The sequence below is a fragment of the Pteropus medius genome, unplaced genomic scaffold (assembly GCF_902729225.1).
Source record: "Pteropus medius unplaced genomic scaffold, Ma_sr-lr_union100, whole genome shotgun sequence".
NCBI classification, from domain to species: domain Eukaryota; kingdom Metazoa; phylum Chordata; class Mammalia; order Chiroptera; family Pteropodidae; genus Pteropus; species Pteropus medius.
Genome location: NW_024340849.1, coordinates 32,384,645 through 32,398,054, shown reverse-complemented (window position 1 = coordinate 32,398,054; position 13,410 = coordinate 32,384,645). Strand labels below are relative to the sequence as shown.

General features: G+C 39.0%; 1 protein-coding gene across 2 annotated transcripts in view; it reads right to left on the bottom strand.

Moving 5' to 3' along the window:
- The window catches only part of DSC3 (desmocollin 3), a 42,654-nt gene extending 38,919 nt beyond the window's left edge, over positions 1-3,735 (bottom strand). The window contains exon 1 of one of the 2 annotated variants that reach the window (XM_039843932.1): positions 3,226-3,735. In XM_039843932.1, the coding sequence (XP_039699866.1) occupies positions 3,226-3,291 (66 nt within the window). In that variant the 5' untranslated portion in view covers positions 3,292-3,735. The remainder of the gene's footprint in view (positions 1-3,225) is intronic. The other variant, XM_039843942.1, reaches the window with a different exon arrangement.
- Positions 3,736-13,410: the final 9,675 nt, after the last annotated feature.

Sequence of the window (13,410 nt, the reverse complement as noted above, 5' to 3'; positions counted from 1 at the left end):
AGTTGTATGTAATTTTATCATACAAATCAATAAATCCTGATAGAAAAATCTAATGCTAAAAGAATGAAAATAAACAGGTTATTTGAGATTATTTCACTTTTGTACATTGTTCAGCTTTACAGGGAATACACAAGGTAGGCTTTCTAAAATGACACCTTTTTTCGGTAAAGAAAAAAAGAAGCTAGGTAACTGAAATTTACGGAATGTCTGAAAAATAAAGATCTTTTGACAGCATAAAAGTTACAGAATTTTAAATTCATCATTTTTCTTATGCAAAATAGAAATATTGCCTTCTGCAAAGTAGAAATATTGCCTTTCAAATTCTTATCACCTCAAAGGTAAACTGTAAGATTCGCCTCTCTGTAGTCTAAGTGCTTAGATGATTCTACTAAATTTCCTTCTATCCAAACTCTTTATAAGATGGGATTCTAGTTAAATGGAAGATTCAGTTAACCACAAGTCCCCTCAGGTACCATATATGGAATACCAACTGTTGAGGAGATTACAACAGGCCTCAAAAATGTGCATGGGCTTACATATATTAAGTGATTCAGAAGGTGCTTCAGGATCTAGCTATATTTCAATATGAACATCAACAACCTCTTTTTTAAAAGGCAACTGATAATGCATTGATATAAATATACAGTAAAATTTTGACCTCCTTAAGATCACAGTTTTAATATAAACTAGTTCTCATTTACTTCCTTTATTTGCCTTATACTTTTTTTTTCACTAATGCCAAGGATAATAGAAATTATTGTACTTGTTTTTATTTCAAAAGGATGAGTATGTCAAATTTTATCAAAAAAAAAGTCTGGTAAAGAAGTCACATTATTCTTATTAATTAATGCCATAAAATCTGAAAAGGTAGAATGCTCGATTGTCAATATAGGCTACAGGTAGAATTAATATAATCCAAGGAGAAAGTATGTTAATGCTGTAAAGGAAAACATTGTTTTAATTCCTTTTGAAGGAGAGTCTTTTTAGCAAAATGATAGGTTAACTGTGGTCCAAGTACATACTATTTATAATATATAATAGATAACAATTCCCAAAGTGGATTTGATAAGGTGAACAATATTAAATACCTATCTTAAAGTATCTCATTATTTGTAACTGGGCAGAAGACATCTGAATAACTAAGTTAACGCAAACCAGTTTTCACTATCCCTAAAAATTTTTGTTACATTAAGAGGAGCTTCTCTTTGTTCCTTTTTTTCTTCTTTTCTTTGTATGTGAGTGTGGCAAGGATCATTAGTAATTGTATTTGACCATAGCAGTTTAGAATGTTGAGGACAGAGAGGTGGCAAAGGCATACAGATGCTGGAGGAGAAAAGTACAGATGGAAATACCTCAACCCATGAAACAGCTGAGTGGAAAAGCTAACATGCTGAGTCTCAGTTTTATGTTACAGACTTGCTTTGAAGAGCTCTCACTTCAAACACGGACTTGTTTTCCAGAAATCCATTAAGGTGCGTATAAACGAAACTGTGTTTCTAAAGTGTCATGCCATTAACATTACGCTGAAAAGTTGGTAGTTGTGAGTCAAGGGAAATACAGACATAGGGTGGTCAGTAGAGGTATTAATATACCCATCTGGACACAAATTGAAGGTGTAAACTGAGGATTGTGGATGAAAGAAATTATTCTATATGCACTCTCCAGTATTCAAATGTCCAGATATAACATTTAATCTAAACTTTAGAAAATTAAAAAAAAAAATCCTAAATGAGTATCGTATACTACAGCTGATGCTATCTCTTGATTTACACACACCTTCTTGCCTTGCCACACCCCAACATCTTCTGTCCTTGGGACAGCTCCTCGAATGTCACACCCTACCCTCCAGCAAATATGGGAAATCTTGGTAACACAAAACCTTTGCAGTCTCTTCTCCCCATTCTTCGATCTCTTTCTCAGAGAGAACACAGAACACTAAATTCATGCTTTTAAACATAACTGGAAATGCTTTCAAATACATCACAAAAGAATATACCTTGAGAGCAGTTTCTATTCGTAAAGAGGCATTTCATCAACTCAGAAATTTTGTTGGGACAGTTGTCTGGGAGGTCGACGCGCTCGTTTGTACAATTCCTCGTCCATAAATATATCTTAGATCATACTTATCAATCCAATATTCATAATTCCTTGATTCAGAAAGGACAAAACTAGGACCTATCCTTCCTCATGAGAGTCAGAGGAATAGCATCCGCGTAGCCAGAGTCGACCTCCGAGTCCAGGAGCGTCTTCTGGCCACCAAATCCCACGCCCATCCTTGGATCCTGGGAAGTCGCGAGTCCACAGCTCCTTTTCATTACACATCCCGAGTGCAACCCTGGTCTAATTTGAAGATCCGCGCATAATCACGCCATCAGAGTTCCTGATTTTTCGCTTTCTGTCTCCCGAATTTTCGGAGAACTGTCCCTAACTTCCTCTCCCGCCAGATCTCGTCCTCGGTCGCGCGTTTCCCCGGGTACAGGAGACTCCAGGCTGAGCTCGGGTCTTGCGTAGTCTTCCGTGGAGCCAAAGTAAGACCTAACCCCACGCCTATCCGAGCACCCCACGCACCCTGACCCTATCCCTTCTGCCCCAACCCAACAGTACCCTCACACCACCGACCCCAAACCCAGCCCTTATCCAGCCTCCGCACCCCTCGAGCCCCTGGTGGACAGTATGAGTGAACTGTGAAATAACCTTTAGGGGAAGCAAAACCTTCAAGCCGTTCTTCAGCGGTAACTCCACGCCGAAACCAAGAAGCACCGCTCCAACCCCTCCACGCACTAACGTCCCCATGCCAGGTGACCCTGGCGGGGTGGCGTCTTGGACCGCATTTCACGTCTGTGTTTTGCTTATTCAGGGATCCTGAAAAACCTGGCCGAATACTCTTCCTCCTCCTCCATCCAAACGAGCCCCAACCACCATCACCAGCCCCAAGTGCCAGGGGAGGAGTGCAGACCCCAGCCCACAGGCGACAGCTGGGCAGAGCGCAGCGAAGTCAGAGTGCGGCCCGTAATTCAGTCACTAAAACGCGCCGTCTCAAACAAAAAGCTCAGTCCCGAGTCGTCCTTCAAAGTTGGTTTTCTATCCTGACCGTTCCGCGTCCGAATTTGGGGTCGTTCCTGCCCCGCAGGATTAAGCTGAGTCGCGGACACCGTCCGCTTTGCAGCTCCCCCCCGCGGGAACCCACCCCCTTCTTCATCCCGGCTCCCGGTAGCTCCCACTCACCATAAGGGTCAGCAGCAGGCTGCAGAGTGCTCCACGCAGGGAGCTCCGGGGCCCTGCGGCGTCCATCTGGGGGCCGGGCGGGATGCCGAAAGCGAGAGCCCGCGGAGGTGCGGCAGCGCGGGAGGCGAGTTTCTCGCTGCTGCACGTCTCTGTCGCCTTGGCCTCTCTTAGGCTTCCCTGCCTGGGAGCGTGTTCGCTTCTGAGACGGGATTGGACCCAGGAGACGCCGGGCCGCCCCTCCTTGTTATTTCTCAAGTTTTATCACCGCGGGATCCGCTGGGGAGCTGCCCGAGCCTGCCTCTCCGCTTCCCCGCCACTGCGCCGGGCTCTCGCTCGCAGGAGAGCGGTCCCACGAGCAGGTCCCTGCCGGCTCTCCCACGCCCTGGTCTGCCCTGCGGCGCTGCCGCCCCGCCTTCCCTCCGCGCGGTCCTGGGCGCCCAGATCATCTCGGGCGTCCCCCACTGCCGACGCTGCACCGCTCATTCCCACTGCAGAGCCCAAATCCGCCTGTAGGGATCTCTGCCCCCGCATGGGCGCTCCTGGGTGCCAGGAACACTCTTGTGATTTTATCAGCGGATCCTCCCTTAGACTCTTGACGAAGTTCTGGGCAGTGTCTCCTGGTTATACAAAATATATGTATTCTTTCCAAATTTTACTAACACGATAAAATAAAGAACAGAGGGAAAATCGTCGCATGTGGCATGAAGAAACTGACATTTGGAATACCAGAAACAAACCAATTTAAAGAAATTCTGCTAGAAATGTTTACGCACCCAAAACATTAATGAATTACACTCAGAGCTTTCTTTACTGCCAATTTAGTGGCCTTTTATGAGCCTTCTAAGAAAGGACTTGTTGTTCTTATATGTAAATTATCAATTTAGTAATTAATTACATGGCAAGTGTATTAAGATATGAGTTTTCAGTTTGTGACAAAAGGAGAATCTACCACAAAAACTTCTACTCTTAAAGGAGACTTACATAGTCAATATCATTTGCCAAAAAAAAAAAAAAAAAAAAGAAGTTTTACCCTGTAATAAAGAATAAAAATCATTTATTTGAGCAAAATGATTGCAACCTGAGAGAAGCAGATTCAGGCAGCAACCCAAACTGAGCTCTGGAAAGAACAAGGAAAGACCAGGTTTATAAAGGCAAAAGTCAGAAAGTGTATTTTTTTTTTCAAGCAAATGAAAGATTGCTGACTTGGTTAACAGGGGTTGATTAATTTCACTAGGCAAATGAGGGGCAAAAACTACAAGGAGGAGGTAAAATTCATATGTATCCATGTGTTACAGGATGTTTCTGGTTCAGCCTTGAGTAGAGTTTAGCAACAGATTTAGCAGCTCTGAGAACTGAGGCAAAAAGTGTGCATAGGCCCCACTTCCTAAGAAGCCTCCTGACTCTATTTTAAGTGACTGTCTTTACAATGCTTATTCCATTTAATTATTTTTCCATTATCACATTCAACAAACTTGCATCAAGGCACAGAGTCTGCCAAGCATTGTGTGAGTGGCTGGAGGAAAGGAAATGTGCAAAACCCAGTTCTTGCCCAAAGCAACGCCAAGTCTAAGAGGGAATAAAGGCAATCATCATAGCCCAGTGTGCTAAACTTTTTAATAGAGAAGTAACTTGCAACACTAGGGGCACAGTCCTTTATCTCTCTCTACGTATGTGTTGCTGCTCCTCAAAGTCCGTGTGTAAATTCCAAGGCCAGGACACTCAGGTAGCCCGGATTAATTAGGGAAGGTGTTATGGTTTTCATTCATCCCACCTTAATCACCTCAATAGGCTCCTACTTTAAAATCTTGGGCTTCCCTGAAACTCACAGGCCTCAGCTATCAGGACTTAGACACAAAGTTCAGCTTTTCTGTCTCATCTCTGAAGCACTCGAGGCACCCACCAGAGATCCTATCTCATCTCTAGAGGCCTCTCTACAGAGGAGCTCTTTTCTCAGAGAAAGTACTACAAATTTCTCTCCACTCCAACCATTTTCGCCTCTCATCTTCTAAACTTTCACTTCACCTTCACCCATGACCTCAGGGAAAGTTTCTCAAAGTCTCCTTTGACCCCAGCCAGCCTTTAGAAACACAAGCGTATCATAGCTTTCCTGCAAGATAGGTGGTGCTATAGCCTAAATTGTGTCCCCTCAAATTCATAAGTTGAAGCCCAAAACCCCAGTATGACTGTTTTTGGAGATGGGACCTATAAAGTAATAAAAGTTAAATGAGGTTCTAATGTTGGGGTCCTGATCTGATGGTGTTAGTGCCCTTATGAAAAAAGACACCAGAAAGCAAAGCCCCTTTCCTCTTCCCTTCACCCCCACTCCAATGACATGTGTGGACACAGAGAGAAGGTGGCTGTCTACAAGCCAGGAAGAGCGCTTTCATCAAAAACCAAATCAACCAGCACTTTGATTTTAGACCTTCGGCCTTCTGAACTATGAGAAATAGTGCTTCAGATAAGAACCAAAAGAGAAAAAGGGAAGGCTGGATGGAGTGTGCTCCAGGTAACAGCGATAGCAACATCACTAGCAGAGCTCTGAAGGGTAGTATTATGAGGACTTCCCATGTCAAGGAAACAGAAAGAAGTTCCTTCAGAACCACTGGACAGAAGAATTTCTGTGTCTGGGAATTAGGTTAGAAAGATAATAGGCTTGGGACAAATCAGGCTGAGAAGTGAAATTTCTTCCTGGAAGAGATGAAAAGCCAACCACTCAATCTGTGAAAAGGATTACTAACTACAAATACAGAATTATCACTTTTGCTGAGTTAATGAATTCGTAAATGTCATTAATGGACCTGTTTATGAAATGTTTGTCTGCATTCTAAGTAGTCCTACTTTTCAGTGATTTCAACTTTTTCAACTAGAGTGAGCTGACCTGATTATTACTGTCCTCTAAGTGACTAAAACTTTAAGATAGCTATCATCTGGTTATTTCAGCTGTACTGTGTAATTGAAGAGATTGTTAAGCTTACTGACAATTTTAAATGATTTTGTTAAAAATAAATTTAAAATATGAGCTTCAGTTTGAATACATTTAGAACTGGATGCCTTCTATAATAAAATTAACTTAAATCATAAGACATCATAGTTATTCTGAAATGCCTTTATTTTAATAACTTATCCCTCAAACTAAAAAGTCCATTGAAAATCATTACTAAAAAGATAAATTATGGAAAAGAAACTCATTTTCCTTGTTATTTTCTTAGTTTGAAGGTTAAGAGCAGCAATAATAAAGGATCAAAAATGGTAAGTGATTTTAAGCGAAAATACAATACTTTAGGAATCCAGGTGAATTGTAAAATTTTCAGTAGAATGCACATTTAAGATTATTAAGAAGAGTTCTCTGTACCTGAGAGGAATCTCTGGTTTCAGAAAGAATAATGACCTTAGGAGGTGGAAGCTGACTCCTGGCCCTCTTGAGTCAAGCTGCCTTGCACAACTCACTGCCAACAGGTGCTAGTCTCACCCACCTACTCACCTGAGTGGGAGTGTGGATCTCCTCAAACACACCTAAAAAACACAACCAGAGCAGCTATAAGACGTTTGGAACAAATTTGGTAGTAATGAAAAGGAAATTTATAAAAAATAAAAAGCTTAAATTAAAACCGAGTAAAAGTCTTTCGAAAAGTCCTTTTGATACAAAATGAGTTCTGTCATGAGACATTAGCTCAGAATCACTCTTAGACTATTAATAGTCACAGTAATAAATAGTAATTAAAAAAAAAAAAACACTTGTAGCAACAGTGAGGATCACTACACAAATGTGAAATCAAATGCCAGGAGCCCTCACAGACTATTCTTAGAAATTGATTGCCCTTAATGTAGCCACTTGCTCTTTTAAAGGGCTCTTCCCTCATGCTTGGGAACCCAGTGGTCAGATTCTCTCCCCCTTGCTGATGTTTTCCTCCTCGGGCGACCATCTCTGCTACTGCCACTCTGGCCTCCAAGAGAGGATGTTGCTCTCTCTGTATTACTTTTCCCAAAGTGTGACTAGAGGCCCTCCACTGATTTCCCAGGGCAACACTGAGAATGGCCGTGACATTTCGGTCATTTAAAAAGACCACTGGAGACTTGGAGATAACAGTAAGTTGAAGAGTAACCTATAATATTACCTTGCTGCCCAGAACAAAAGCCATTCCAGAACCCCTGTCTTGTTCTTCTCCTGTCTTTCCATGGCAAGCACCCCTCCCAGGTCTAGTTTCACCCCCAAGGAAGTGATCCAGACAGCACAGAGAACCTCAAGTCTAGACCAAAATGAGCCCTGACCTCCCAAGGGAGAGAAGTTTTCCCTTAGGTTTTTTTCTGTGCTGGATCCTCAGGTTTCACAATTAATATCTGCCCAGGAGAAAGCTCGCTCACATCCAGAAGTGTGGCTTTTCACTATAACCTTGGCAACAATCATACCAAAGTCAAACATTTGTACATTTCTCAAGTTCAGAATTATCTAGTTTAAGTAACACCATGACAACAGTCCAATCCCGAGAGGGTGTGCCAAGCTCAGAAAGGTTCCTATTAATTAATGATTCAAGAACTGTTACAATGGTTTTACTCTTCCTCCACTAAAATCTTCAGACACCCTTACAGATATTCTCTCTCCTGCCAACAGACCTTATAAGGAGAGAGGCGTGGTCTCCTAGGTCTCCCCAGGCTAGAAAGAATAGTGATTTCCACACAGAAAACAAAAGGTTATTGTGTGAGTGATGACTTCTTACAGTAACCGGAGAAAAGCAGTGTAACGAAGCCCTGACACAGGATGAATTTTCAGTCCTTCTCATCTTGGAATCATCCCATAATTCCTCACTTCTATTTCCTTCAGCGTGAAAATCTCCTCCTACCGGGTGAGGCTTTAGTTTGTCCTGGATGTTCTCATGTCCCCAGGAGCTCATTGTGTGCATCTGCCTGTTCAAAGGGCATTACTTAAGCATGAAGGCTACGGGTGTGAGTGGGCTGACTTCCAGATCCCATGTGTCATTTAATCCCACATCATTCTCTGATTCACTGCCTCATCAGGCTTCTTTTTCCCAGAAGCTTAGGAGGACTGTCCCTCAACATCAGCTTGGAGAAGCTGGCATATTCCCCAGCTCAAATGCCTACCAACTAGCTCAGGAGCAGAGAAACAACTTTTCCCACCAGTTTCGTATTGGCGGTGAATTATTTAATTTAGCAATTATTTATTTTTATTAATTATTTTATCTACTATTAATTATTCACTAATTTTATTTATTCAAGACATTAATTTTGATTTATCTTTTTTTTCAGCCTGCCTAGTTTCCCTATGTCACTAGATGAAGACCAGCTTTCCACCAATTAGCTATTTAGTGTTCACTGAACAGAACAATGCCTCAACAATTGGTTCTTTTCTTACATTATTTTCAAGCATCATACTTGTGTTTGCCTTTCAGTGTTATAATAAGATAGGCACGTCCCTAACTGATAAACTCTATCTAGTCTTGCACACATCTCTGTAAGTTTATACCAGATACCTGTTCTTCTAAATACAGGGGTTCTGCCTGAACATTAAAGATAGATAGATAGATAGATAGATAGATAGATAGATAGATAGATAGATAGATAGATAGGAGACATTAATAATATTTCATGTAAGTATGTACCAAAAAGGTTGTTTTATTGCCCCTTTCTACTAAGACTGCAGTGTTCTTGACGTGCTCTATAAAATTGGTTATTTCTCTCAGATTCAAAGCCCATCTTGGATGGTGGTCAGGGAAAGTCCTAATCTTAGCTATAATACTTCACTTTTAAAATGAGAATCTCTAACCAAAATCTTCCTACAGGTCCCCAAAGTAATAAGTAGTTTTATTTTTTTTAATATCTGAGACTAAATTATTCCAAACTCAAAGAGTCATCATCCATAAGAACTTTTTTATTTCCTACTCAAGACAGCATTAAGTAGCAATCAGATATTTTCTGGAATAGCTTCTCGGCTGTCTGATGATGAATTATCTGATCTCAACTGCTGTACTATTTCAAAGGTCTAGGCAGAGACTGGAAACCACTGCCTCCTCCAAGTCCTCTCATCCTAGGATGATGGACAAAAGAAGTTGAGAATGGACAAGCATGGTAGATGTGGCCATGACGTCTTTTCTCCTTTATGGTGATCTGCCTTTCTGTAATATTCCCAAGATAATTGACACCAATGTCACCCAATCTCAACTTTTTCTTTCTCATTCTGTACACTGAAAGTCAGGTTTTCTTTCTCCTGAGAGATATTGGAAGTGATGAGCACACTAAGTCTAAAGGTTTCCATTTGGTAAAATATTCTTGGCTAGCAAGCCTCCAATGGTTCTGCTTTCCCATCTCAAGGGCAGGAATACTTATTTTAGCTCTTGGAGCTTAGTGTTTTAAATGGTTCCAGATGATGGTTCTATATGTCATTAAGATTTTCCTCTGCTTATAATAGACACAGTTCTTACAATTTATTTTGATGTCCACAGCCATTGGAGAAAAGAAAAAAAAATCTATTATTTTGCTATTCTTTTCCATTTGGATAGCCAATGCTATCATGTAAGGCATTTAACATGATGGCACAGTAAATATGGGACAAAGATAAGCACTTCCACTGCCCTCCTATAAAGTACTGCAATACAATATCTTATTAATGGGGAGTTTATGCCAGTGTTGAAACAAACTCCTACTTCTCTTTGAGATAGCTCTGTTTATCTCTACCTGGTGTCTTGTGTTTGTTTTTGTTTTTGAATCTCTTCCTTTAGTTCATGCTTTACTTGCTTTTTTGTCTTTCCATCCCATACTCTCAACTGAGACAACACGAATGTTCTTAAGCCACATATAATTGACAGTGGTGAAGGCATGATTCCTGAAGCCACAGGTTTTCTTTCACATGTCTTTTAGGATGACCAAACAGTCCTGACACCCAAGCTAGATAAAATAGCCTGAAAAGTGGGTATTTTATAGAGGCTATATGAAAAAGATTTATTGAGATGTGAACTTTGGTTGGAGACCTGAATGATGGAGAGGGATCCATGATCTGGAGATAAACATTCCAGCCTGAGAGAACAGCAAGTGTAAAAGCCCTGGAGGTCAGAACAAGCCTGGTATGTTCAGAGAACAGAGAGAAATCAACAGATGTTGGAGTGGAGTGAGGGGTACTCGCATATGAAGTGATTTAAAAAAAAGCCTCCAAGTTAAAACACACACACACACACACACACACACAACCTCAGAGCCCTTGTTAAAGAGTTTGTTTTATTTTAATCCTATCTACTCATAAAAGAAGCCATTGAAAGACTTTGAGGGAGGGAGGCAGGATATGATTTATACATTTTATAAATCACTATGACTGCATTATAGGAAACATCCTAGTGCTGCTACTCTGAGTTACTTAATTTAACATTTCTGTGTCTCAGTTTTCTCATCCATAAAGTGGGAATCAATAGTTTCTAATTTAAGTAACAATACAAAGAATTAACATGAAAAGTTCTCATAACAGGATATGGCACATGGTAACTACTACACATATGTTAACTATTATTTCTATTAAGCATTTCTGTTTATTATTGGGAATGATCCAGGCAAGAGCAGATAATTAATGATGTAGGAGACAGAGATTTAATTTCATGGACAAAAATCGTGAGGAAGCCAAAGGAACCAGTGTATTCATGGAGAGGTTGCCTTGAATAGGAGCAGAGAAAGTTCATTCGATATAAAGGATAAAAGTGAAAGTATATGGTATAACTGTTGTAGTCTGATAGAGTGGGTGGTAGAAAAATAAGGGAGTTCTCTTCTGCTTCTATTTTGTCACTGAAATCAGCTGCAAGTTTATCTGCTAAGTAAGGAAAGTGCATCAGAGATCTGAGCAGAGAGTAAGTGTAAAATTTTAAAATGACTATATCAATATTTTAAATTGTTGACTCCAATCTATAATAATAAATATTTTTAATGTTGTGAACTGGCACACAATTCATGCATATAACCCATAATAAAAGTTTCATGAACAAACTTAACTATCCCTATGCATAATACACACCAACTGTTTCTGTTCATTGTCTTCTAATCCATTAATAATGCAAGTTGCAACCCCTCAAATTAGTTAACTGTGTCTCAACCAATTGCTTGTGTTTCACTGTTTAAAAAACCCTGAACTTAGGTAACAGGCTAAAATTGTGGGTCAGAAATGAGAGTCAGCATGGTTAAGCATTTTTATTTGTTATTTTGTTTTGTTTTTAGCCATGTTTTAGGGCTCAAGCAAAAGTCATGAAATAGGTGGTAAATGGGGTTTGTCCAGTGATAGGGTTTTGCCAAGTGATTACGAAGGAAAAGTGAAAAGAAAGGAAGTTGAAGATTATAGTGAAATAGATTTTGAAATGAATAAATAGCTTTAAGCTGAGAAAGAAAGGAAATGATGAGATCAGTGAGACTATGAAAAAGTGGTAAGGTTTTTCAAGAGACTAAACATTGCCAAAAATATTATTGGTAGCTTTCCTAAAGGAACTCAGGCAAAAAAAGCAAAAGGTAACTTTCTAAATAATTGAGTTTCAGGTACATATTCAGATATATGATACAAAGTGAAGCATCAGAAGAGTCCTGGGTACAAGGCAGAGATCTGAGCATTTCTCCCTAGAGGCATGTTATCAAGGCCACTTATCAGTTTCACGTAGGCACGAGGCTAACAGCAAACTAATTCAATCACCCTTGCCCCACTCTTGACATACAACCCCACACATCACAGATATTTGAAATACAATCTCTTGACTTGGAGAAAGTTTGGGAATTAGTGTTTTACTAATATTGAATTACAATTTCATTCGTATTTAATTAACATAGAAGCATAGAAAATTATGACAAAATGACTACATATTTAATCTGGTCTCGATCCTCATGCCATTGAAGAAACATATACCAAAGAAGGAGTTAGTGATTTACCTGAAGATGCAGAGCTAGGTTCTAAGAAAGCTGAAATAAAACCCCAGAATTTTAGACCACTATTCTTTTCTTTAAAAATAAAAAAAACGGAGATAAATTAATCTATTAATAAAACCAAAGTGGTTGAAACAAATCGTAGGGCTTTTTTTCTGCTTAAGACTGAAATGTATTGGCAGGGTTGAAATTTTATTATTATTCTTGGAATAATAATAGTATGCCCAATTATAATTACAGCAAACAAAACTATACCTATAAGTTAAACCTTGTTCTAGTTTCTAGGAGACTATCTAAATTCTTGTATTGTCCAAGAGCTTATTTTCTTAAGCCTTGTGAATAGTCAATGGACCATTTAGAATTTCAGAAATACTTTTATTTGTAGACTTTTTTTAAAAATGATATTTATTCTCATAAGATTTCTAAATGTTATGCATAAAAGAGGAATTTAAATTAACTGGTTTATATAAAAACTTTGTATGAGATAAAGAAACCAACAAAATTAGAAAATGACTGCTATTTTTTCATTAACAAAAAAGTTCAGGCTGTAGGCCAGACCACAATGCTACAATGTTTAAAAACTAATGGAGACTAAGCATGGCATCCATTGTACAAAGATTAACTTCGATTCTGTCTGTGGCAGGAGAAATAGGGAGTAGCTTGGCTTGTTACGGAATGAACAGTTTACTTGGTTCACTCTTGCACTCGTAGAAATACTGTTTGAAATATTTCATTTGTCATTTCTAATAAACTGATTATTTATTCTTAGTCTAGACAGTACAGGAAAATTTATATGACGAACGCTAAGTGTGTTAAAGTGAAATTTTAAGACCAAAAGGATATGAGTGCACTCAATTACAATAATATGAGATGATAAAATATTTTCCTTTATTTTTTCTTGCCTTAATTCAATAATTTTCTATGAATATGTTGTATTCATTGTAGGCTTAATATAATAAGGCTAATATAGCAGATTTTTCTTCATAGATCTATAAAACTCCAAAAACCTAAAGCCCATGAGTTTTTTTTTTTGCTCTTTATTTCATTTTATTAATTTCCCTCTGATTTTATAAATAATAAATGTTCATTGTATAAAGGAAACACAGAAACATATAATGAAGAGTATTTCATCACCCAGAGATTACCAGTCAATATTTTAGTATGTTATATATGGTCTTTATTTAAACGTTAGATTTTGCTGATCTGGAGAATTATTATACTTTTTTGTTAATACTATATTGTATGCCTTTCCTTATTTAATTAGTCTTCAAAATAAAGTGATTGCATGAT